At 39.5% G+C, this 27,105-nt stretch overlaps 2 protein-coding genes across 4 annotated transcripts in view; one reads left to right on the forward strand and one right to left on the reverse strand.

Moving 5' to 3' along the window:
- Positions 1-27,105, forward strand: part of stk17b (serine/threonine kinase 17b (apoptosis-inducing)) — a 79,336-nt gene that overhangs the window by 48,957 nt on the left and 3,274 nt on the right. The window contains exons 5-6 of the mRNA XM_062067826.1: positions 17,453-17,501; positions 17,748-17,927. Coding sequence (XP_061923810.1) covers positions 17,453-17,501; positions 17,748-17,927 — 229 coding nt within the window. The remainder of the gene's footprint in view (positions 1-17,452; positions 17,502-17,747; positions 17,928-27,105) is intronic.
- On the reverse strand, positions 2,653-5,833 carry LOC133663388 (E3 SUMO-protein ligase ZBED1-like). 3 transcript variants are annotated; one of them, XM_062067824.1, is made up of 4 exons: positions 4,566-5,832; positions 4,167-4,301; positions 3,686-3,991; positions 2,653-3,609 (listed from the first exon to the last, which is right to left on the reverse strand). In XM_062067824.1, exons 1-4 carry the CDS (start codon positions 5,676-5,678, stop codon positions 3,487-3,489), a joined length of 1,677 nt encoding a protein of 558 aa, XP_061923808.1. In that variant the 5' UTR covers positions 5,679-5,832; the 3' UTR covers positions 2,653-3,486. The 3 variants fall into 3 exon arrangements, with proteins under 3 accessions (XP_061923808.1, XP_061923807.1, XP_061923809.1); XM_062067825.1 differs by having other exon boundaries at positions 2,654-3,991; positions 4,566-5,521; positions 5,606-5,828; XM_062067823.1 differs by having other exon boundaries at positions 2,653-3,991; positions 4,566-5,833.

Genomic DNA, 27,105 nt, shown 5'->3' on the forward strand with positions numbered 1-27,105 from the left:
TATTTGCGTATGATGTCACCTAGCAGCAGCATGTAGATGCTGAAGAGTACCGGGCCAAGAACCGAACCCTGTGGAACTCTGCACGTTACCTTAACATACTCTGAGGTCACATTGTTATGGGAAATGTACTGCATACTGTCAGTAAGATAGGAGTTAAACCAAGAAAAGGCTAAGTCTGATACCAACACATGTTTTGATACGTTCTAATAAAATGTTATGATCGACTGTATCGAAAGCAGTGCTAAGATTAAGTAGCAGCAACATGGATGACGCATTAGCATCCATAGTTAGCAATAGATCATTAGTCATTTTTGCGAGGGCTGTCTCCGTAGAGGGGTTTACCCTGAAACCGAACTGAAAGGGCTCACAGAGATTAGATACTAAGTGTTCATTTAGCTGCTGTGCAACAATTTCTTAGGGGATTTTCGAGATAATGGGAAGGTGGGAGCTGGTAGTTTACCATGAGGTCAGGATCGAGGTTAGGTCTTTTGAGAAAAGGATGAATAACCTTTTTTGAATGCTCGGGCAACAGTGATAAGTGATAAGTTAATAATATTTAGCACTGATGGTCCTACTATTACAAACGGTTCCTTGATAAGTTTCCTTTTTTTAGCTTTAGCGGTGCTATACTATCAATGTCGTTGCGCAGGGCATCGTTAAAGTTGTTAGTGAGGTTATCGATAGAGCCCACATCATTTGGGAATGGTGCCATTACTGAAGGCAGTAGGTCAGCAAGAGTCATAAAGCTTGTTGACAATGAGTCAGAACTTCACATTTTATAAGGTAAGGATCGGACATTACTTTAGTGTATGGGAATACCATAACTTTGGAGTTGGTGACACCCCGGACAAGGACTAGGTCAATCGTATTACCGTTGCGATGGGTTCATTTTTTATTTGTTTAAGACCACAGCTATCAATTATAGTCTGGAGCGCCATGCACGGAGGGTCTGACGGGGTATTCATATGGATATTAAAATCCCCCGTTATGCGTCTGTATATCAGCGACAAACTGAAAATTCACTGATAAAGTCCGAAAAGGGCCCAGGGGGGCAAAAGATAACAGCCAGATAGAGAGGTAGCGGTGTGACGGACCTCATAGTAAGCACCTCAAATGATTTATATTTATTACTTAGGTTAGGGGTAAGGTTAAGGTTTTCATTGGATATTAGTGCAATCCCTCCACCCCTTTTAAGGGGACGGGCAATATGTGCACTCATATGTGCGTGCACCGACCGGCAGATGTGTTTTTCGGCGTCTTGCTATGTTTGTTTGAGTGAATCTGTGCGTGTTTTTATGCCTCATTTATTTTTTATCTTAAGTGAAAAGGGCTTTTAGTTATTGTACAGCACATCCAGGGCAATGGAGCTCCTACTTTTTGCTGTTTTGTGGACTTTGACTAGCTTAATTCTTGAGTGCAGCGGTGTGTCACTGCCGTGTCTGAGAATCCAATACACTCAGGATTTATTATTGCATCTCAATAATCTGAATCAAATCAGGCCGGACGTCCAGCGGCCTGATTTGATGCGGAGGGATTTAAATAATCCGAGCAACAAGTACTTTAGAGGAGCTAAGAAAAGGAATCTTGGTAAAAGAGGAGGTGTCAAACTGCGAATGACGAAACGGCAGATAACCCGCCTCCCCTTGCCCTCCCTGGTTATGGGGAAAGTCCAGTCCTTGCGAAATAAACTTGATGAGGTTCAAGGAAACGCTTGCTTCTTCCATGACTACAGAGACTGCTGTGTTATGGCATTTACAGAGACATGGCTTACCGTGGACTACTCGGACAACGACGTGACCAGAGATGAATTTGGCACGTCTAGCAGAGTCTCCTGTCAGAGAGAATTTCAATTCCCATCTCCGGAATCTAGGGGTGCGTGCATCTGCGTCAACAGGCGCTACCGCAGCGCTGTCACTGTCAGAGAAAGACTGCACACCTGATGTGGAACTTCTGACGGTGTTGCTTTGTCCATTTTATTTACCCCGTGAGTTTCCACAAATATTTTTAACAACTGTGTACATTCACCCCAAAGCATACTTGCCAACCCTCCCGTTTTTAGCCGGAGAATCCCGATATTCAGCGCCTCTCCCGACAACCTCCCGACAGAGATTTTTTCCCGACAAACTCCCGGTATTCAGCCGTAGCTGGAGGCCACGCCCCCCCCCAAAAAAAGTCTGCCGCAGCTGCGATTGGACCTGACCAGCCTCCGGGTACAAGTACTGGAGTACCAATTGCTTGCCAGGGAAGATCTTCCCCAGGAAGCAAGGATTGACCGGTTTTGGGTAGGGATGCAAATTATCGATTATTTCATTAATTGATAGTTGATAACCTTATCGATCGATCATCGATTAGTTGATAAAGCGGCGTTTTCCCCCCATCTGAGATTTCCCCTCAATAAGGTACAAAATCAAAATCAAAATTTTGCTGGTATAAAATACAAAGGACATTGTATTCCCTAATCAAATGTTTATTTGATACAAAAGTAAGTCATCTTTGTAACATGAGGAATATAATATAAAGTGCACTTTAGTCTTGTCACACATGCAAGACTTGGTAGTGGCAGCAGCCATAATAGCTAGCTTTATTTTATATAATCCCTCTTGAACTGGGAAAGGTGCCTAATGCCTATCTGTCAACTTGAAAAAATACAAGGAAGACATCCCTGAAAATTGTAACAGCAGGCAGCAAATAAGTAAGCCTGTTGGCTGTTGCAGTCTGCTGCAGAACTTCACCTTTGGACTCAGGTGAGGCTGACAAGAACTGAAGTGAAAAAACATGTCACTCACTCACTACTGTAAAGACAAGAAAAATAAAGTAACATCAAGTGCACAACATGCACAATGCACATCTTAGTCTGTCTCACAAACTATTAGAAGGCTAGCAGCCTGCAAGCTGCAACATTAATTGAATCCCTCTTGAACTGGGAAAAGTGCCTATATGACAGTCAACTTGAAAAAATATAAGGCAGACATCCCTGAAATTGTAAGTAACAGCAAAATAAGTAAACCTAAGCCTGCTGCAGAAGAACAGTCATTGATTCAACTTAACATTTGGGCTCAAGTGAGGCTGACAGAAGAACTGAATGAAAAACATGTCACTGCATAAAATAAAATAAAGTGCATGCACTATGCCCATCTTAGTTTGTCTCTCACAAACTATTAGTGTAAACATTAATGTAATAATCAGTCAGCTTGAAACAGGCTGACAACAACTTCAAGTAAACATTCCTGAAAGACAATGGTGATCGTGATAGTAAAATATTAAGCAAGCCAAGTTTAGCCAACCCTGGCTACAACAATCAACTTAATATTTAGATCATCAGGCAGGTGGACAATTGAAATTTTAACAAAGGGAAAAGTCACATTTTAGAGAAGGCTCTCTGCCTCATACATGTAACATGGCCCATGGGTACAATTGCTTATTCATTTTTATTCAAGTATATGAGCATGTCTACATGCTCAGGTGTGAGCCGTGAGCGCAGCTTGGTTACAGTAAGGCCACATGCTGAGAACACGCGTTCAGAAGGCACTGATGTAGCAGGGATACACATGTATCGTTTTGCCACTTTTGCCAACCTCGGATACCTTGCTTCATTTTTTCCCCACCAATCTGTGGGATCAGAATCAAGGTTTGGCACAGCATCCTTCAGAAAACTGTCCAGCTCTCTCTCCACATCATTAGTGACCTGGTTGGTGTAGTAGGCACCCAGGAGTTGAACCATAGCAGATGTGTGTCTCTGTGGTGCAGCTTCCTGGACAGGCACGTCTGGCTGAGCCCCCTCCTCCTCCTCTCCAGTGGTACTGGCAGAGGCAGAGCTTGCTCCATCTGCTGTTGTGGATGTGGAGCTCACATCTTCTGCTTGAGCCAGTTCAAGCAGTTTGGCATTTGCTGAAATCCTCCTGGCTGGGCTGAGAAATGACAGGTGCTTGTGCCGAGGGTCCACCATCGTTGCTATCATTGGGGTTGATGTTAGGAAGTCATCAGATGCAATCTGTGTCAAATAAAAACAAATAAATAATATAACTTCAATTATTAATATAATAAGCAAGCAGTGCCACCTAACCTTACATGGGCAATGCATATTTTGTACAATGCTATGTATGTTTTGTATAGGTTATTTATTAGATGCTGCAATAATAATATTAATAATAGACATTAGCTGTTACCTTCATCCGTCTGCTCAGTGAAGCAGCCACTTTAGATTTGAATTCTGCCACTTTGCCTGAGTCTCCCTCGACTCTCTTCTTGAGGTGCACGTCGATTAAACCGAAGCTGATGGGATACGTGTTGGATATGGACACCTGAAGAAAAAAATATATATTAGTTGAGTTTAGTTCCTTTGTATAGAAAAGTTTCATAACAGTACAGATTCACAGGTTAGGTAAATAGGTACAAGGTCAACTAAAAGAAAGCTTACGTTTTCTTTCCCCCTCTTTTTTTTTACTCATAATATATGACATTGGAAATATATTACACAGAGAACAGTGATATGCATAAAGTAGCATTCAAATTCAAATGACAAAATCGTGCAAGGGGGGGGGGGGGGGGGTAAAGTAATACTCTACCTCAGTCTCTGTAGACATCACGGTAGTTGCTGTCTTCAGAGCGACTAGAACAGGGCCCATTTCCTCCATGATTTTCCAGTGGTCGTCTCTGATCTCAAGTGTCCGAGCATCAGACAGCTTGGTGAACGTGCGGTCTGATAGTACGGCGCACACCGCCCACCGCTGCTCCACCAGTCTCGCAAACATGTCACAGACTGAATTCCACCTCGTTTTGCAGGATTGAATGAGCTGGTGGCGTTCCAAGCCCATTTGGCCTTGCTTGGTTTCCAGCGCTTTGGTGGCTTTAGTGCTGTGCTTAAAGTGTTTGACCAATCTTCCTGCAGCTGCGATGACTTGGTGCAGGGTCCCAGCGAAACCATCGTTGATGGCCAGTTGTAGGGTATGGGTGTAGCATGGAACAGAGGCCCAGTCGACTCGAGGTTGGCTGTTTGCTAAGACGATGTTACTCGCGTTGTCGTGAACACAGGCTATCACTCGCCCGGTCAGCCCCCATGCATGCACAATTTCATTCAGCCGTTCTGCTAAATTATCAGCCGTATGGCTCATCGGCATACTCTCTGTGGCTAGGACTGCCGACCTCATCAGCCAGTCCTCCATGTAGTGGCAAGTGACGGTGATATAGCTCTCTGTTGTATTTGACGTCCAACAGTCAGTGGTTATTGCTACATGCGTGTTGGCCAGTCGTGCTTTCAGCTCGGCTTTCTTTCTTTTGTAGCGAGCCTCTATGCGGGTTGTTATTGTTTCTCGAGAAGGGATTTGGTAGTCTGGCTCACAATAGTTCATCAACTCACGAAACCCCTTGCCATCCACAATGCTTATAGGCAGCATATCCTTTTCAACCATGTTGCAAATCCTCTGGGTGATGCCCTCTGCCCGTGCGTCATCACACACCGCTTTTCTTTTGGAAAACGCTTCGGCGACGGAGGGCTGGCCTGGCCGTGCTCCGCCTCCACTCTCTCCTCCAAGCACAGCGGCATGTAAACTTTTTAGGTGGTAATTTAACGAACTGGTTGAATTGTTGTACTTCAAAACAGCCTTACATATTTTGCACGTTGCATCGTCCTCTTTTAGGGTGAAATGTTCCCACACAGCACTTCTCTTGCGTCGCTTCATGTTTGTTTTTCTTCTCTCGCATGTGGACTCTCATGTGTACAGCGGACATGTAGGGCTGGTCACGTGATGGTGTTGCTGCTTGGAAAAAGTACAATAAGCAACAACTCCCTCGTGTGGACTAGCGAGGTATAAACTCAGCATTACCTTCACACAGAAAACCACCGCACCGACCGTGACAGAACGGAATTGTCAATTAATTGAAATCGTTAATTTTAATCGGGTAATTTCTTAACGGCAATTAATCGAAAATCGATTAATTGTTAACATCCCTAGTTTTGGGCCATGCTAGGGAGAGATGGAAGATTCCACACTCTCGTGCATTTGATGAAAGCACTTTTGTGCGTGCCACACAGCAATGCATCATCAGAGAGGGTGTTCAGCATGGTTAGAAAAATAGTGACAGAGAATAGAAAGAGGATGGACAATTCAACCCTTAACAAAACATTGTACTTTCAAGTACAACAATGAGTAGATGAGTGTTGTGTGTGTGTGTGTGTGTGTGTGTGTGTGTGTGAGTGTGTGTGTGTGTGTGTGTGTGTGTGTGTGTGTGTGTGTGTATGTGTAAATAAATGAACACTAAAATTCAAGTATTTCTTTTATTTATATATATAATAAAATTAAATAAAAAAAAATAAATATATATATATATATATATATATATATATATATATATATATATATATATATATAGCTAGAATTCACTGAAAGTCAAGTATTTATATAAACAAACCCTACCACAGTCAAGTATTTATATAAACAAACCCTACCACAGTCACAAGTACTATAGTGGACATAGTACAAAAACTGCAGTCCCCCTCACCTGAAGCACTTAATTTTATAGTAGCTATGTTGTTGTAGAAAGTTTCCTTTTAATCCAGGTCAGAGGTCAGTGCAGGGCTATAATTGTGACTGTGCCACAGTTTGTGTGAAGGCGCAGTGAGGAGAGGCGCGGGGAGATAGGTACAGGTTTTTCCACTGAGACCAGTGAGGAGAGGCGCGAGGAGAGTTTTTTCCACTGAAGCAAGAGCTTGTTTTGAGTTGCAAAGCCAACACCATGCGTTGGTCTGTCTAAAGTGTAGTTTTTTTCCTGGACAGAGCCAGGTTTCACTAAGGGCAGCGATGGAGATGTTGAGGCGACGTAGTTCTGCATCATTGAGGGCTGATTTATAAGGTGAGGCACAGTCCATCTTAGATCCAACGCTAAGGGAGCGCACATTCCAGCATGCAATGGATGTACAGTATATGTGGCAGTTGCAGGATGTCGACGAGGTCGCGCCTGCCTTACACGCGGCTCCTGCCGAGCAACAACAGCTCTCTTGTGAACAGAGCGCTCCCGAGTTGCCAGTCGTGGTGGCATAAGATTTGAATTCATGGAAAGAAGAGATGCTCATAACGGAGATAATTTTGTGAAAGCATGCTTGCCCAAGACAAACTTCCACCTCTGGACTCACTACTACTGGTTCCAACAGAACACAAGTGTGTGACAGTTGGTGTAGTTTGTGAGTTGCCCCACAGTGACCAACTCTCTAGGTCTATTGCCCCGTGACCATTGGCGATGTGCTCTTCTGCTCATCGGGCGGCTGAGACAGTCCAATTCAGGTGCTGTGACAGCAGACACGCTCTGAACTCAGCCTACCAGCCCCTTCTGCCAGGCTAGCTAAGTGGAGTGGGTTTTGTCTGGTCTCTTGCCTTTGACCTGTCTGGCTTGCTTAGAGCTACCAGGGGTACAAGCCTCCTACCAGCATAGCTCTCAGGGTAACTGAGACACACAAGCTGTTCCGCCACGCCAAGTCACCAGTCCATAGACAAAATTTAGGATCTGAGACGGATGATCACCGCTTCATTATAGAGTAATGACAAATGTCCAGGCCCTGATAGAATCAGTGGTATTTTACTGAAGTCATGCGCAAAGCAACTAAGTTTTTTATGTTCTTATATTTTTAATCTGTCTTTAAATTTACAGTGTGTTCCAAGTGTGTTGAAGCGTGCCACAATAATCTCTGTCCCTAAAAGCAGCAGACCTACTGCCTTGAATGACTGAAGGCCAGTTGCTCTTACTTCACTTGTGATGAAATGTTTTGAAAGAATTGTAAAGTTTCATTTTACAACAGAAATCGAGCATGTACTCGACCCTATGCAGTTTGCCTATAGGGCACACAGAGGAGTGGTGGATGCTTCAACCACGATTCTTAACACTTTATTTAAACATCCAGAGAGGGAAATAAAACCCACGGTAGACTTTTATTTGTTGATTTTTCATCTGCTTTTAACACTATCCAACCTCATATCCTAGCCGAAAGGCTAATCAGGGATTTTAATCTGAGTTTTAATCTGACTGGTTGGAGTTTAGATTATTTAATTTATTGATCCCAACAAGTCAAGGTGAATGGTATTTTATCTGAGTTATCACACTCTTCAACTGGCTCAACTCAAGGATGTGTGCTTTCAGCCCTTCTTTTTGTCCTGTGCACAAACACATGCCAGAGTCAGCATGCTAACAGGACACTAGTGAAATTTACAGATGACACGGTCATTGTCCGTCTTCTTAGCGGAAATTAGTCCAGCCATGGTCCCGTTGTTAGTTAATTTGTCAGCTGGTGTGAGGAATTCTTTTTACAGCTCAACATATCTAAAACGCTCCTCTCTGAGCTGCCACCTTATCGTGGTAGAGGAGTTTGCGTATCCCAATGATCCTAGTAGCTGTGTTGTCCGGGGGCTTCTATGCCCCCTGGTAGGGTCTCCCAAGACAAACGGGTCCTAGGTGAGGGATCAGACAGAGACAGCTCGAAAACCTTGATGAAAAAAAAAAAACAATGACTCAGATTTCCCACGCCCGGACGCGGGTCACTGGGGCCCCCCTCTGGAGCCAGGCCCGGAGGTCGGGCACGATGGCGAGCGCCTGGTGGCCTCATGGGGCACAGCCTGAAGAGGCAACGTGGGTCCCACCTCCAATGGGCTCACCACTCATGGGAGGGGCTATAGAGGTCAGGTGCAATGTGAGCCTGGCGGCAGCCGAAGGCAAAACAATTGGCAGTCCGATCCTTCATAAGATAGCTCTTGGGACGTGGAACGTCACCTCGCTGGGGGGGAAGGAGCCTGAGGTAGTGCGCGAGGTAGAGAAGTTCCGGCTAGATATAGTCGGACTCACTTCGACGTACATCAAGGGCTCTGGAACCAGTACTCTCGAGAGGGGCTGGACTCTCTTCCACTCTGGCGTCGCACGCAGTGAGAGGCAACGGGCTGGGATGGCAATTCTTGTTGCCCAACCAGTCTATATATGCTTTGTGGACTTGTAGAAGGCATTCGACCGTGTCCCCTGGGAAGTCCTGTGGGGAGTGCTCAGAGAGTATGGGGTATCAGACTGTCTGATTGTGGCGGTCCGCTCCATGTGCTTTGTGGAATTGGAGAAGGCATTAGACCGTGTCCCTCGGGAAGTCCTGTGGAGAGTGCTCAGAGAGTATGGATTATCGGACTGTCTGATTGTGGTGGTCCGCTCCCTATATGATCAGTGTCAGAGCTTGGTCCGCATTGCCGGCAGTAAGTCGGACCCGTTTTCAGTGAGGCTTGGACTCCGCGGGGATACCCTTTGACACCGATTCTGTTCATAACTTTCATATACAGAATTTCTAGGCGCAGTCAGAGCGTTGAGGGGATTTGGTTTGATGGCTGCAGGATTAGGTCTCTGCTTTTTGCAGATGATGTGGTCCTGATGGCCTCATCAGCCAGGATCTTGAGCTCTCACTGAATCGGTTCGCAGCCGAGTGTGAAGTGACTGGGATGAGAACCAGCACCTCCATGTCCGAGTCCATCGTTCTCACCCGGAGAAGGGTGGAGTGCCATCCCGGGTTGGGGGAGAGATCTTGCCCCAAATGGAAGAGTTCAAGTACCTCAGATTCTTGTTCACGAGTGAAGGAAGAGTAGATCATGAGATCAACAGGTGGATCAAAGCAGCGTCTTCAGTTATGCGGACACCGTATCGATCCGTTGTGGTAAAGAAGAAGCTGAGCCGGAAGGCAAAGCTCTCAATTTACCGGTTGATCTACGTTCCCATCCTCATCTATGGTCATGAGCTCATTTTTTTATTTTTTATTAATCAGTTCAACAAAATAGTACACAATAATATAATAACAATACAATTCCAAAACCAAACCCAGCAACATTCAGAATAGCAATCAACAGAGTAATTGAGAGGACACACACACATGACACAAAACAATCCAAAAGTAGTCAAACAAAAATGAATAATATCAACAACAGTATCAATATTAATAAGAATTCCAACATAACAGTGATTAAAATCCCTCATTTGCATTATCATCACAGCCATTCGCTGACATTTCCACAATAAATGAACAAGAGTTCTCTGAAAAAGAAAAGCATATTAATCTAATGCACCAATTTTAAACAGCTGAGAATATTCAAAATCTTAAATTAACTCAGCCTATTTTTAATGCTTCTAAATGGCTTATTGGCATTTTTCCAATTATCATTCCATGATATGGCTCTTTTATATCCTTCCGGCCTTCCGGCTCAGTCGATCATCCATTTCCGAACACATGCATCATTTGCATTTCTAGTATGATGTTAATTTATTATTCCATAAACTCTTTTAATTAATGTCTTAGTTGTATATTGATTAAAAAGTGTATCTTCCAGTTCATGGCTATTAAAGACATACTTTCAGAGGCAATGCATTTCTTTACAGCGTTTTTCAAAGAGATAAAATTTAAAAAATTATTTCTGGGTATATTATATTGATCAACTAATTCATTGAACGGTTTAAAGGAGTTTACATGAATAATATATTGAGATTTAGTAATACCTCTGTCTTTTCATGTTGTCCATTTGACCACATTTTTATTTATAATGATATGTGGATTGTACCAAAGCAGTTGATTCACAGATGTAATTGGATTGATTTTTCTGAACGTTTTAGAATGCTAAAGGTGGCTTCTATTGGGCTGTGCCTCAATTCATTAGGTATTTTTTAAATATAATATACACTCCCCACATCAATGTCCAAATTAATTAACATATTTTTTTCTATGTTGATCCAGTCCTTATCTGCAGAAGAATGGAATAAGTGGCTTGCTTGTTCACAACCAAAGGAGATATAAAAATGTTTTAAAGTTTGGTATTTGTATTCCTCCCTTGTCTCGTGAACAAGACACCATATACAATGTGATATCATTGTATGTATTTTCGTAAACCAACTTTTATTAATTAGGCCAGGCATCATTTTCAATATATAATTAACTGCTAGCAGTATACTCATTTTTACTCTGTTCACCCGATCCCAAAGTGATAATTGGAGACGCGGCCAGCGTTCCATGTTGAATTCTATTTTTTTTTTTTAATGTTTAAGATTTAGATCTCTGCTTGTATAAAGGTTTGGTGTAATATGCAGTCCTAGATATATGATTTCTGCCTCTTACCATTTAATTTTGGAATTCTTAACTTGCGATTTCTTGCATCGTTTATTAAGTGGTAATATATCACATTTGTCCCAATATACTTTATACCCTGATAAACAGCCATATTCAGTGATTACCTTATTGATATAGTGAAGAGAGGAGTCAACATGTGACAGGTAGAGAATTATGTCATCACAATACATTGATAGCTTACGACACTGAGAACCAATTTTTATACCATGAATATTATTTTCACTTCTTATTTTTGCAGCTAAGGGTTCAATAATCAAATTAAATAATAATCCAGATGCGGGACATCCCTGTTTTGCTCCTCTTTTTAATGAAAAAGGTTCTGAAATATGATTATTGGTTTTGACTGATGCCATGGGTCTTGTATAAAGCATCTTAATCCATTGTATACAATTATCTCCAAATCCAAATTTACGTAATGTGCAAAACATAAATGACCGTCGAACGCCTTTTCCGCGTCAACAGTATATACTGCTGTGGAATAAGGGAGACTTCTCACATAGTAGATAACATTAAACAATTTACTTATATTGTCTGAAGATTGTCGACCTTCCATAAAGCCAGTTTGAATTATTTTTCCAATAACATTTGATAATCATGTGGCTAAGATTTTTGCCAATATTTTGTTGTCCATATTGGCTAGGTATAAAGGACGATAGTTACTGCAAATCCATGGGTCTTTATCCTTTTTATGTATCAATGAGATATGGGAAAAGTTGAAGATTGGAGAAAAAGATTGTTTATTAAATGAAGGTTGGTACATTTATAATAATAGAGGAGACACGTCTTCCCTGAATATTTGATACAATTCTGTATTGTAGCCATCTGGGCCAGGAGATTTATTTTTTGCAAATGAATTTATAGCTTTTTGAATTTTCATTAATTGTATAGGTTCTTCTAGTGGTTTTTTGTCATGCTCTGATATTGATGGAAGTTGTATTGCGTTCAAATATGTCTGCATGTCTTCTATGCTACAATCTTTCTCAGGCTTATATACATTTGTCTAAAATGTTCTTAACGTTTCATTAATTTGCTTGGGATCAACAAAAGTACTACCATCTGAAAGTTTAATATTAGATATATGATTTCTAGTCATCTGCTTCTTTAATCTTAATGCAAGGAGCTTTTCAGCGTGTTCCCCGTATTCATGAAACTTTAATTTTGCCCCATTAATTTAATATTCAACCTTCTTTATTATATTATCATATTCCATTCTTTGTTTGCAAAGTTGGATCCATGTTTCCTGATTATATTGTTTGAACAATGTGTCCTGCAATTGTTTGATTCCATTCAATAATTCATTTTCTTCAGCATGTTGTTTTTTATTCTTAAAGCTTGCAATCCTAATAAGTTTTCCTCTTATACAGCACGTAAGTGCTTCCCATATTGGGGACAAGTGTTGTAAATTAGCTTTGGCTACACACTCTATGATGCATACAATGGATGACTGTTTCAGATATCTATGTTTCTGTATCTGTCCCCATTTCAAACAAACCAGAAATAAATAATAATAACAAATATTGTGGAGATGTCAGAGACAGAATCCTGTTTATTTTTGATAACATCTGAAATAAATTATTTAATTTGTAATTTATTTTCCTCACTTTCTAATAAAGAAATATACATTTTCCATTGTTAGAATTGAAAAGCGACTGGTGGAAAGCTTACGTCGATTTGAATTGGACTATGATCAGATTTCTTGGGTCTAACAATCGTACCAGTTTTATCAATGTTTGGATTTATTGTTAAATTTAGATCACCACCCATAATAATATCAGAATCAACATAATCTGCCAATTTGAGCTCCATGTCACCAAAGAAAGAAGGTTAGAAGTTTACCAGTGTGGTATTGTTATTATCTATATGGCAATTAATAATCATATATCTACCCTCTGGATCTAAAAATATAGTATTTATAATACAGTTCATCTTTTTGTTAAACATTATAGCAACACCAGATCTTTTGGAGGACAGTCCACCACCAACTATCTCACCAAACTTTCACAAAACTTTTTTTCAAATATTTTAAATGTTCAGTTTTCAAATGGGTTTCCTGTAGAAAAGCAATATCAGTTTAGTTTAGTTTAGTATTTATTCGGTCAGTGGTCAAAGAAATAAACAAACAATTTTACATTCAGAAATTGACAATTTTATAAACCGAAAGGGTTTAGGCTGAAGATTGTTTGATGCTTCAGAATTTTTCTTTGTTTCACCTGTTCATTTGCACCTTTTACATTCCAAGATATAATTTTCATACCTTTTCTAGTGATTGCAATATCTTATGTTTTTGTTAACTGGTTATCTTCCTTGTGTGACAAATTATCAAACATAACATTTAGTAAGTATGTCTTCTCAATGCATATTTTAAATTAGTTAATTTTCCTTATCAATCCCCCTAACTTCTCCCTCCCAGTGCCCTTTACCACAAAATGAAATAATTTAAATAGCAAAACAAGCATGCTTAAAGAGAATTTCCAAAATTAGAAGAAAAAAAAATAAGGGAAACAAAATCAGAAGAGAAGGAGAAAGCTAAAAAGGAAAAGGAAAATAAAAACATAACCTGGCCAGTAATACATCCCAAAAAACAGTTTAGACAAAAATAAAGAAAAATGCAAACATTTGTGTTTATGTTGTGTTACGGTGCGGATGTTCTCCCGAAATGTGTTTGTCATTCTTGTTTGGTGTGGATTCACAGTGTGGTGTATATTTCTAACAGTGTTGAAGTTTTTTATACGGTCACCCTCAGTGTAACCTGTATTGCTGTTGATCAAGTATGCGTTGCATTCACGTGTGTGTGCGTACAGAAGCCGCACATATCTTGTGACTGGGCCGGCACGTTGTTAGAATGGATGAAAAGCGGACGTGATGACAGCTCGTAGAGGACGTTAAAGGCAGTGCCTTTAAAGCACGCCCCCAAGACTGTGGTCCGGGTAGACTATGAGCTATAATGACTGATGAACACCTTCGTTCGATAATGAAGGTTGCCTCACTCAGCTCAAAGCCTGAGCCCCGACATTAATGAACTAGCATCCAAGAAAAGATGCCAGGTATCTGGCTTGGACACATCAGATTAGATCATTGTGTTGCAAACTGAGCAGTTCAAAGTCCTGAATGGTTGGTTTATTATTTGTTATTTTATTTTCAAATTTATTAGCCTGTGGAAAAAGTTAATGTTGATATTTTTCATTCATTCATTCATTATTTATATATTTATTTCAGGCAATGACATAAAAAAGTACAAAGTTGACAACACATAATAATATAAATTAATATAGTGCAAAAGTTAATGTATTGTATGTAATGCATGATTGTCCAGTTTTGCCTGAAAGGGAGTGGGAAGAAGATAATGTATTTAATCCCACCCCCAGTTCTCCATTCTGTTATTATTCACATGAGTTTCACTGTTACTTTGTTCAGGGATTATAATACAGATGTTGTATCATAGTGGCATTACCACAGGTAACAATAGTTATTACACTGTAACAATAATTTGCATCAACAATGTAGGAATAATGAATATACCAACATTGGTAATAGACAAAATGCCAACAATGGTAATAGACAACATAGCAATAATGGTAAGGACACATTGAGCACATGTTAACACTTTGAGACAGAGTACAACAGCAGGTCAAATTAAAGACCCTCATCTCTATATTTGAACCAGACCCCATGTTTGTATAATAGTTTAAATCGATTAATAGTTTGGCATTGCTTGTGTTGTTTACCTCAGAAGGCTGCAAATAGAAAAGAGGCATTCAATTTTTATTTAAATTGTATTTGATATGCCATTGATATTTTTTAATTATTATTATTATTATTTGAAACTAGATTTTGCATGTCACTATAAAGTTATATAAGCCTTGCTTGTTCAATATTCAATGCAAAACTTGTTTGGGTCCCTATTAAAAGGTTAATTTGTTCAACCTTGGCCTGCGGCTTTGTTCAGTTTTAAATTTTGGCCCACTCTGTATTTGAGATTGACACCCCTGTCTTAAATGATTTGTGTTTGCTTGTTTCATTCTGTCATGACGCTGAATTACAAATGTCTGCACAACTATTTTACCTCCGAGTACCATTAAAGAAACCTTGAACTTGACCTTGACATATAGGTAGGGAGGAGATTCCTCGTTAAGCGGGAAAAATTAATCTGGTTTTAGCCAAGTTTTGCTGAGACCAATGGCGTTAAGATTCTCTAATGACCTCATTAAATAATAACATTTTGGGAGACAATGATCTGATGTTCAAAAAGCTGTTTTGAGGCATTTTTGTTAATGGTATCCGTCGTACAGATATTAATAACATTACGTTTATTTTGTGTAGTGCGCCTTAAATAATAGATTGATTTAGTGAGTCAAAATTTGCCACCTCAGTAGAATGCATGATCACCTCTGGCACACTCATTACAGAAAAACATTGTGAGTTATGTATTATTCTACAAGAAATGCTATGTGTGCAGGAAATTTCCAGCCTGGCGCTGATTAGTTCTAGCTTAACTAACTCCTCACCCGGACTAACGGACACTGTAATTGCCTGTGTCCGAGCTTGCTCTAGTGTAGTTAGTCAAGCTTGACTCAAATAGTAGTCTATATTTCTGGAAAGAGTGATGGCATCTTCCCGGTTCTGGTGAAGGCCGTCCCCCCTCAGCAAACCCGGTTTTCCCCAGAAGAGGGCCAATTATCAATAAACGTTAGTCCCTATTCTCTACAAAAACTAGATAGCCACTTGTTAAGCGAGACTAATACCATTTATTGTTACGTCTCTATTTCAGACTAGCAGGGCTTCGCTTCAACTCCTTCATCAAGTTAGCTAGCTACACGCTCTGTAATGTTTTTGATTATCTTTTTTTTTACTTCAATGAACATAATCTACTACTTCTTCTCAGCACTAACCATCACACTCACTTTCGTCCTTTCCATGCTTGAAATACAAAGTTATGTCCATCCCTAGCTATACGCATAGAGCTATCAAGTGAGACACCACATGTTTTGGTCAGATCTTACAGGGTTCATTATGATGTTTGCTATGCCAAGTAATAGTGGAGAGGCACGTAACCCGAAGGTTTGCTAGCAACCCATAACATAACAATTAGCAGAGAGACAGCGCATATCCGGAAAAGAGGTGCTCGTAAGCTGAGGCACTGCCATATACAGTAACTACTGCAATATTAAGTTTTTGCCCACTACTTACTTGTGTACAGAAAACATGTTTTTTACTGCTATTATATTACGTTACTTAGAAATGATTGTAACTCATTTTTCAATGCAATTGTTGAATTGAGATGAATAATACTGATCAGATGAGTTGTTTTATACCATGTGTGTCATGTACTGCATATCTCATGATAACTTTCTTTACATCTAAAAATAGTGAATGCTTTAAGGAAGTGTGGTAACCATAACAATAATGGATTTTTTAAAAATACCATTTAAAAAATTATTATATACAGTAAATGTTTACGGAGTCCAATGTATTTCATTATGAACGGGAGTCTGTTTTTTAAGACTGCTGCAAGTGTCCATAGGCTTCCTGCATGTCTCTGGTTGGACACTTTTCTCATCATCACGCTGGTCTTCAACAGGACTCTTGACTTGGCTGATTTAGAACACTTGACACATCTGAAGGCTTGCCTGGCTTTTGTTAGAGGTTTTTGGAAGCTAGATCTTAGCTTTTGGTCAACCACCCTGTTGTCTGATGAGATTAACTTTGAGTTATTCTGTCATAGAGATGCACAGTACATGTGGAGGAAGACAATAAAAAGCATACATGCTAAGGAAAACTGCCCACTGTCAACTCAGGTGATGTAAACAATATGCTATGGGGTGCCTGCCTTCTGTCTAGTGGCTAAGTAAACCCTTTCAAGGTCAAGGAATCTTGAGGTAGGTGGATTAAATCAATATTTTTGATGAAAACATACAATAATCTGCTGAGAATGTCTAATTTGGCAAAACGGGAAGTACCAACAGGACAATGACCTGAAACATATCACCAAGACGGTGAGGAAATGGTTAAGTCTCTCAGTTTTCTAGAACAGCAAAACAATCCAATGGGAAACTTGTGGTGTAAGTTTAAGACCAGAGTGAGTGGTGGTGAGGAAAGCATCTAACTAGGCCCAGTTAAGGCTTCCTTCCCACAGGTACCTTCCAAGAAACTTCTAGAACGAGTTATAAAAACAAAGACTACAAAGACATTGGACTTAATAAACATGAACTATTTCTTGATGTACAGTATGTTGTTATTCTTCTAAGACTAACAACCTCAATGAAAAATTACTTAATTCCTGTAGTAGTAAAGGTTCTTCATCATTGATATATTTTTTCTTCCACTCAGCTCCAGAAATTCTCAATTATGAGCCAATCACAACAGCAACAGACCTTTGGTGAGCTTCCTTTGAACGTTTTACTGTACGTAAAGATTATGGTAATTAGTTGCTGTACATATATAAATGATGGCAATGATTGTTTTTACTATACATAGAAATGATGATAATAAAGCACAATGTTGTAAATCACTAGCGGTGGTATTTAATTTATATATTTTGTCAAATATGTGTATGTGATTTATGATTAGATTTGGTGATTATAATTTATGATGATTTAATAAATGCTGTGTGTGTTTTCGTCAGGAGTGTGGGCGTCATAGCTTACTTGCTGGTCACAGGTGAGTCTCCATTTGCTGGCGACGACAAGCAGGAGACTTATCTGAACGTGTCCCAGATCAATGTGGACTACAGCAGGGAGGCCTTTTCCAGGGTTTCTGAGCTGGCTGTTGACTTTATCCGCAAACTCCTAGTCAAAGCGCCCGAGTGAGTACAAGCCGACATTATGGAATAGAAAAAACATTGTTTGGAATCATTGCCCTCAAAACATTCTGTGTGCATTTGACTGCATTTCCATTGCTTTCAGAAACAAGCACACAAACACATCACTACAACAATGTCACTTCTCAGAATGTGTGTAAAAATAACACAAGGTTTCTCCAGATTGCCAATACAGTATATCCCGACCACTTATGGCTCCCCCACCTTGTACAAATATCCCCAAACTTGTCTCAAATGTTTGTGCTACGTTTATGCTGTTACGATTTTTAAGTTATTTTGAAATACATTTTCTGTCTAGTGATGTCATCCAGCCCCCCATCTTGTCCAAAGCACCCTAAACCAGCACAAACGGATGGGACACGTTTGGGGAGATTTTGACATACTTAGGGTTTGGGTCTGCACGATTATAGACAAAATATTCCGCACTATAAGGCGCACCTAAAAACCTCCAATTTCTTCAAAAGCTGACAGTGCGCCTTATAATCCGGTGCGCCTTATATATGGACCAATATTGAGCCACAACAGGTCTCGCAACTTCATAATACTTTATGACAAACATTGTCCATTGATACAACTCAGTAATAAGCAGAGAAAGAATAATCAACCATGGATGACAAAAGGATTAAAAAATGCTTGTAAGAAGAAGAATACACTATATAGAAAATGTATAGCACAAAGAACTACAGAGGCAGAAATTAAGTACAAAAAGTATAAAAACAAGTTAACATACATACTACGATCATGTAGAAAAGAATATTACAGTGAATTATTGGACAGGAACAAAAATAATATGAGAGCAACATGGGGCATCCTCAATAGCATTATTAAAAATGGCACTGAGGGACTACCCTCAATACTTCTTAGACGGAAATTTAAAAAAATGACAACGTAAAGGAAGTAGTTGAAAGCTTCAATAATTATTTTGTAAATATTGGACCAAAATTGGAAGAAAGGATTCCAGACCCAGTTTCAATTGAGGACTATAATGATACCATAGAGCGAAATCCCAACTCCATGTTCCTCAGTAACGTGACACAGGAGGAAATAGTTACAATCGTGAAAAAATGTAAATCTAAGACTTCAACTGATTGTAACGGAATTGATATGGAAACGATAAAAAAGGTTATTGAAGAGATCTCAGGACCATTATTGTATATTAGTAACCTATCATTTCAAACAGGTAAATTTCCAAACAAAATGAAAATAGCTAAAATTGCACCAATTTATAAGACTGGAGACAAACATCAATTTACAAATTATAGACCTGTTTCTTTACTTCCACAATTTTCTAAAATCATTGAAAAACTGTTCAATAACAGATTAGAGAGTTTCATAAACAAAAATAGAATACTCGAAGAGAACCAATATGGATACGGAGCTAATGTTTCAACTTCAATGGCTTTAATTGAAATTACAGAAGAAATTACCAATGCAATATATAGTAAAAAATGTGCGGCAGCAGTTTTTATGGATCTAACTAAAGCATTTGACACAATTAATCACAATATTTTAATAAAAAAACTAGAACGATACGGCATCAGAGGGTTAGTCTTAAACTGGAAAAGAAGTTATCTAACGAACAGGAAACAATACGTGAAGCTAGGCGAACACACGTCTACAACGGTTTCATAATACACCTTACGGTGCAACCTGGACACATCATCAGTGATTCTCCCGGGGTCATAGGGTGTTTCGGGTCTTAATCAAACACCCTCTCCCGGGCGACCCAGCCGAGGGTGATCAGTCCCTCGACTTGTGTCCAGGTAGCGCTCCACGCCACGCGTCCTCCCTCCGACGGTCTGCCCCGGGGTTGCGCCGGTGGTGCTTGGAGGTTCCAGGCACTGTGGGGAATGTCCGGGCCTGGGTCCTCCTCCGTCTCATCAGGGCCGTACAAGGTACTGGCCCTGTGCGTTGCACCACGGGTTTCCTCAGGCAGCCTATCTTGATCTTATGTGTCTTCAGGGTTTTTCGCAGCGTTATTTGGGTGCTCCCTTGCAGGAGCTGCAGCTTGGGATGCTACCCCTCCCTGCCCCGGTTGCCGTCTTTCCGGGCTGTCAACTGTCTCTCCAGTTGTCACCACTCTTTCGAGGTTGTCATCCAGCCTCTTCCTGGAAGTCAATGGCGATGCCATACTGGATCGGTTTCATAATACACCTTACGGTGCAACCTGGACACATCATCAGTGATTCTCCCGGGCCTCTTCCTGGAAGTCAATGGCGATGCCATACTGGATCGGTTTCATAATACACCTTACGGTGCAACCTGGACACATCATCAGTGATTCTCCCGGGGTCATAGGGTGTTTCGGGTCTTAATCAAACCCGAAACACCCTATGACCCCGGGAGAACGCTAAATATATCCTGTGGTGTACCCCAGGGATCAATACTAGGACCTACATTATTCAATCTCTATATAAATGACATTTGTAAAGTTACAAAAGATTTAAAGTTAGTATTATTTACGGATGATACAACAGCGTTTTGCTCAGGAGAGAACACACAAAAGATAATACAAATAATAACAGAAGAAATTAACAAATTAAAAAGATGGTTTGACAAAAACAGACTATCGTTGAATATCAGTAAAACTAAAATAATGCTATTTGGTAACAGTAGAAGAGAAAGTCAAACACAAATACAAATAGACGGAATAGAAATAAGAGTAAATGAAACCAAATTTCTAAGTATAATGATTGATGATAAATTGAACTGGAAATCTCACGTAAAAATTATACAACATAAAGTAGCAAGAAACACGTCAATAATGAATAAAGCAAAACATGTTCTAGACAAAAAATCACTTCATATTCTCTACTGCTCACTAGTGTTACCATATCTGAGTTACTGTGTAGAAATATGGGGAAATAATTACAAAAGTACACTTCATTCATTAACGGTGTTACAAAAAAGATCAGTTCGAATAATACATAATGTTGGATATAGAGAACATACAAACCCTTTATTTATTGAATCAAAGATACTGAAATTCCACGACATAGTGAATTTGCAAACAGCTAAAATTATACACAAAGCAAACTATAACCTGCTACCCAAGAATATACAACAATTCTTCTCAAAAAAAGAGGAGAAATATAATCTTGGAGAGAAATGTAATTTAAAACATTTGTACGCACGTACAACACTAAAGACCTTCAGTATATCAGTATGTAGAATAATTAAATTATAGAATGGATTAAGCAAAGCAATCAAACAATGTACTAATATGATCCACTTCAAGAAACTCTTCAAACTTAAAGTGTTTACAAAGTACAAAGAAGAAGAACCATGATAAACATTCTGAATTTATTTAATTCATCCGTTCTTTCACTCTCAAAATAATCTTATCTCATCATATGAAATGTAACTTACTTCACCAATTATTATTTATGTATTTATTTGTATTGTGATTACTTATGGAGTATATTGTGGATAAATTGAGAACAGGAAGTGAACAAAAGTTTTAGCAACTGTTATGTAAAAAAAAAGGGGTAGGATTAAATAAGCTCTGCTTCTTCCTACTCCTTTTCGAACATGTTGAAAAGAGAAACTGGAAATTGTGATGTATTATGTTGTATGCTTGCATGTTCGAAATAAACTCAAACTCAACTCAACTCAACGGTAAGCAGCCGCCGACTTCCTTATCCCCCGCGCTTCTTCTACGGGGGAAAATGAAGTCGGCAGCTGCTTACCGTAGAAGAAGAAGCGCTTCTTCTTCTACGGTAAGCAGCCGCCAACTTAGAAGAAGAAGAAGAAGCGCTTCTTCTTCTACGGGGTAAAATGAAGTAGGCGGCTGCTTACCGTAGAAGAAGAAGCGCTTCTTCTACGGGGGAAAATGAAGTCCCGTAGTTGCGAGACCTAAACTTTATGTAAAGACCCAAAAATGGCTCCTATTAAGAGACACGCTTACGACGCAGAGTTTAAACTCAAGGCGATCAGTCACGCGGTAGAACACGGGAATAGAGCAGCAGCGAGAGAATTTAACATTAACGAATCAATGGTGCGGAAGTGGAGGAAGCAACATGATGACCTGCGCCAAGTAAAGAAGACTAAACAGAGTTTCAGAGGGAACAAAGCGAGATGGCTACAGTTGGACAAACTCGAACAGTGAGTTGTTGAACAGAGAGCAGCAAGTAGAAGTGTCAGTACAATCACTATTTGTTTTGTTGACATTCCCTTTAGCGCAGCTCCATCTAATGGATGCATAACGTAACCGCAGCCTCTACGTAGCGTCTATTCTATGCGCCTTATAATGCGGTGCGCCTTATATCTGAACAAAGTTTTAAAATAGGCCATTCATTGAAGGTGCGCCTTATAATCCGGTGCGCCTTATAGTGCGGAAAATACGGTAATCACGATTATTTTGATCAATATTGAAATCACGCTTACTAATCATGATTATTTACTGTTAATTAAAACATATTTTATTGCACTTATTATTTTAAACAAACAGTATGTAAACTTGGCTTTCATTTCAAAATTAAACTGGAAAAACAATTAATTAATAATAAAATCAAATATATACAAGACAAAGGGCTGACTAAAATAAATGTCATTGCAGAGTGCGATCATGAAGTGCAATAAAGTAAAAAAATAAGATTATGCAAGACAGGCACATACAAAGGAATACATTCATGTACTGCTCACAGTATATACAGGACATATGTCTTTGGCCAAACAAACTGTTATGTCCATTATATTTGCGTGTTTTTGAGAAGTGGATGCATCCGGGCTCCATCGGTGCACGGTTGATGTTACGGTTGTCTGTATTTTGGGCACCCCCGGTTTTGTAGCTGTTAGTCAGGGTTTTGCGCCGGTTGCCTGCTCTGTTAGCAACACGGGCAAATAATGGCGGTTGAGAAAAAAAGGGAAGTGTTTTTAATGCTTAATGTGTCTGCACAACTCGATAATTTGTTTGAATGTGCACACCAAGGCAGCTTTGCCGTGCAACTCGTTTGTTGTTGGTTCGTCCACGCGGGAGCATTTCTGGGTTTTGGGAAACGAGGGGGAGTGCCTAGAGAACGGCGTGTGCGGTCGTGTTCTGGGGTTAAAATGATTATGAATATTGTAACGTTAATAACATAAAAACTATAATGTGCTATGTTTGCAGCACAAACATAGCACAAACAAATGGAACACGTTTGCTGTTATTTGGACTAGGTGGGGGTTGGATGACTTGATTAGTCAGAAAATGTACAAAACCCAAAACCAGTGGAGTTGGCACGTTGTGTAAATAAAAACAGAATAAAATGATTTGCAAATCCGTTTCAACTTATATTCAACTGAGTACACTGCAAAGACAATATAGTTATTGTTCGAACTGAGAAACCACAGACCACAGAACACTTTTCGACTTTGCATCAGTCTATCTTAGATGAGCTCAGGCCCAGTAAAGCCGGCGGCGTTTCTGGGTGTTGTTGATAAATGGCTTTTGCTTTGCGTAGTAGAGTTTTAACTTGCACTTATAGATGACGAACTGTAATTAATGACAGTGGTTTTCTGAAGTGTTCCTGAGCCCATGTGGTGATATCTTGTACACACTGATGTCGGTTTTTGATGCAGTACCGCCAGAGGGATCGAAGGTCACGGACATTGCTGCTTACGTGCAGTGATTTCTCCAGATTCTTTGAACCTTTTGAGATATTACAGACAGTGGTTGGTGAATAACCTAAATTCCTTGCAATAGCTCGTTGAGAAATGTTGTTCTTAAACTGTTTGACAATTTGCAAAGTGGTGACCCTCGCCCCATCCTTGTTTGTGAATGACTGAGCATTTCATGGAAGCTGCTTTTATACCCAATCAGGGCACCCACCTATTCCCAATGAGCCTGTTCACCTGTGGGATGTTCCAAATAAGTGTTTGATGAGCATTCCTGAACTTTCTCAGTCTTTTTTGCCACTTGTGCCAGATTTTTTTGAAACATGTTGCAGGCATCAAATTCCAAATGAGCTAATATTTGCAAAAAATAACAAAGTTTACCAGTTCGAACGTTAAGTATCTTGTCTTTGCAATCTATTCAATTGAATATAGCTTGAAAAGGATTTGCAAATCATTGTATTGTGTTTTTATTTACAATTTACACAATGTGCCAACTTCACTGGTTTTGGGTTTTGTATTTCAAAATACCTTAAAAACTGTAAAGTTACAAACTAAAATGTTTGCAGCACAAACGATTGGGACAATCTTGTGGAGATTTGGACAAGGTGGGCTTCATACAGGCACTTTCAACATTTAATGACGTAACGTGCCCGCGCATTAGCTTTGTGTGTAGTAGCATTCTGGACAGCTAACATTAACTATCATTGAATGTATATTTTAGCTCAGAGGCCACATGAAGGAAAATCTATTCCCAAGTGGGCCGGACTAGTAAAATCATGGCATGATAACTTAAAAATAAATAGAACTTCAGATTTTTTTCTTTTTTTTAAAATTTAACAAACACATGCTGATAATGTACAAATCATAATGTTTTTTTGTTTTTTTTACACTTACATGTTTCGGTTAATAGTATTCTGTCTTCATTTGTCGTTATTTATACTTTCTGAATAAATGATGTAGTAATGTTGATTAGTCAAATAGGTATAATTGAGTCTGGCAGAGTTTTAAAATGCAACTAATGGTGTTAATTTTTAATCTATCAGAATATTAAATACATCAGTGCATAATAATACCAACATCAAATTACAGAATGTTATCAATGTAATTTACAAATTTTCCTCAACTGATGTACTAACATGATCATGTGGTTTATTCTGTACATACTGTATGTATGAATCGCCACTTAAGGTAGAGATGCACACCCCTAATACATGTATTTTATATATATATATATATATATATATATATATATATATATATATATATATATATATATATATATATACAGTCGTGGTCAAAAGTTTACATACACTTGTGAAGGACATAATGTCATGGCTGTCTTGAGTTTCCATGAATTTCTACAACTCTTATTTTTTTGTGATAGAGTGATTGGAGCACATACTTGTTTGTCACAAAAAACATTCATGAATTTTGGTTCTTTTATTAATTTATTATGGATCTACTGAAAATGTGACCAAATCTGCTGGGTCAAAAGTATACATACAGCAACATACATGATAAATGTTGATGTTGTAGAAAAGTTACAATCAAATACAATTAGCTTCATGGCATGGCCTCTTAACTTCATGTGAGTGATTATGATTGACGACACCTGTTGACTTCTCTGAGCCCATTTAAATAGGGCTCATGTGATGCAGGCATTAGACTCGGTTACAAATGCGACAATGGAAAAGTCAAAGGAACTCAGCACAGATCTGAAAAAACGAATCATTAACTTGATCAATTCAGGAAAGTCACTTGGAGCCATTTCAAAGAGCAACTGTGCAGGTAATTGTTCGTAAGTATAAAGTGCATAGCACAGTTTTGTCACTGCCACGATCAGGAAGAAAATGCAAGCTATCACCTGCTGCTGGGAGAAAATTGGTCAGGATGATCAAGAGTCAACCGAGAACCACCAAAAAGCAGGTCTGCAAAGAATTGGAAGCTGCTGGAACACAGGTGTCAGTGTCCACAGCCAAGCGTGTTTTGCATCGCCATGGACTGAGATTACCATGCAAGGAGGAAGCTCTTGCTCCAGAAGCAACACCTTAAGGCTCGTCTAAAGTTTGCTGCTGATCACATTGACAAAGATAAGACCTTCTGGAGGAAAGTTCTGTGGTCAGATGAAACAAAAATTTAGCTGTTTGGCCACAATGCCCAGCAATATGTTTGGAGGATAAAAGGTGAGGCCTTCAATCCCAGGAACACCATACCTACCGTCAAGCATGGTGGTGGTTGTATTATGCTCTGGGCCTGTTTTGCTGCCAATGGAACTGGTGCCTTACAGAGAGTAAATGGGACAAGGAAAAAGGAGGATTACCTCCAAATTCTTCAGGACAATCTAAAATCATCTGCCCGAAGGTTGGGTCTTGGGCGCAGTTGTGTGTTCCAACAGGACAATGACCCCCAAACACATGTCAAAAGTGGTAAAGGAATGGCTAAATCAGGCTAGAATTAAGGTTTTAGAATGGCCTTCCCAAAGTCCTGACATGTGGACAATGCTGAAGAAACAAGTCCATGTCAGAAAACCCACACATTTAGCTGAACTGCACCAATTTTGTCAAGAGGAGTTGTCAAAAATTAAACCAGAAGCTTGCCAGAAGCTTGTGGATGGCTACCATAAGCACCTTATTGCAGTGAAACTTGCCAAGGGACATGTAACCAAATATTAAATATATGTATACTTTTGACCCAGCAGATTTGGTCACATTTTCAGTAGACCCATACTAAATTCATAAAAGAACCAAACTTCATGAATGTTTTTTGTGACAAATAAGTATGTGCTTCAATCACAAAAAAATCAGAGTTGTAGAAATTATTGGAAACTCAAAACAGCCATGACATTATGTCCTTCACAAATGTATGTAAACTTTTGACCACGACTGTGTGTGTGTGTGTGTGTGTGTGTGTGTGTGTGTGTGTGTGTGTGTGTGTGTGTGTGTGTGTGTGTGTGTGTGTGTGTGTGTGTGTGTGTGTGTGTGTGTGTGTGTGTGTGTGTGTGTGTGTGTGTGCGCGCGTGTGCGTGCGTGCGTGTGCGCGTGTGCGCGCAGAAAGTATTCAAAGCCCTTTAAATGTTTCACTCTTTGTTTCATTGCAGCCATTTGTTAAAATCACAAAAGTTAATTTTATTTATCATTAATGTACACTCAGCATCCCATCTTGACAGAAAAAAACAAAAGTATAATTTTTTGCAAATTCTTTAAAAAAGAAAAACTGAAATATCACATTGTCATAAGTATTCAGACCTATTGCTCTGTATTGTATAAAAACACCCTTTTGAGCTAGTACAGCCATGATTCCTCCTGGGAATGATTCAACAAGTTTTTCCACACCTGCACGTGCAGATCTTCTCCAGTTCTGTCAGGTTGGATGGTGAATGTTGGTGAACAGCCATTTTCAGGTCTCTCCTGAGATGCTCAATTGGGTTTAGGTCAGGGCTCTGGCTGTGCCAGTCAAGAATGGTCACAGAGTTGTTCCGAAGCCACTCTTTTGTTATTTTAGCCGTTTACTTAGAGTCATTGTCTTGTTAGAAGGTAAACCTTCGTTCCAGTCTGAGGTCCTGAGTACT

Source organism: Entelurus aequoreus, linkage group LG13, assembly GCF_033978785.1.
Source record: "Entelurus aequoreus isolate RoL-2023_Sb linkage group LG13, RoL_Eaeq_v1.1, whole genome shotgun sequence".
In the NCBI taxonomy this organism is placed as follows: Eukaryota; Metazoa; Chordata; class Actinopteri; order Syngnathiformes; family Syngnathidae; genus Entelurus; species Entelurus aequoreus.

What these genes read in the sequence shown, in the direction of transcription:
- LOC133663388 (XM_062067823.1), bottom strand. Translation starts at nt 5,678, where the DNA reads ATGAAGCGACGCAAGAGAAGTGCTGTGTGGGAACATTTCACCCTAAAA. An exon ending in TGATGTCTACAGAGACTGAG is followed by an intron (nt 4,302 to 4,565) that starts GTAGAGTATTAC and finishes TTTTTTCTTCAG; the next exon opens with GTGTCCATATCCAACACGTA. An exon ending in CACTGAGCAGACGGATGAAG is followed by an intron (nt 3,992 to 4,166) that starts GTAACAGCTAAT and finishes TATTTGACACAG; the next exon opens with ATTGCATCTGATGACTTCCT.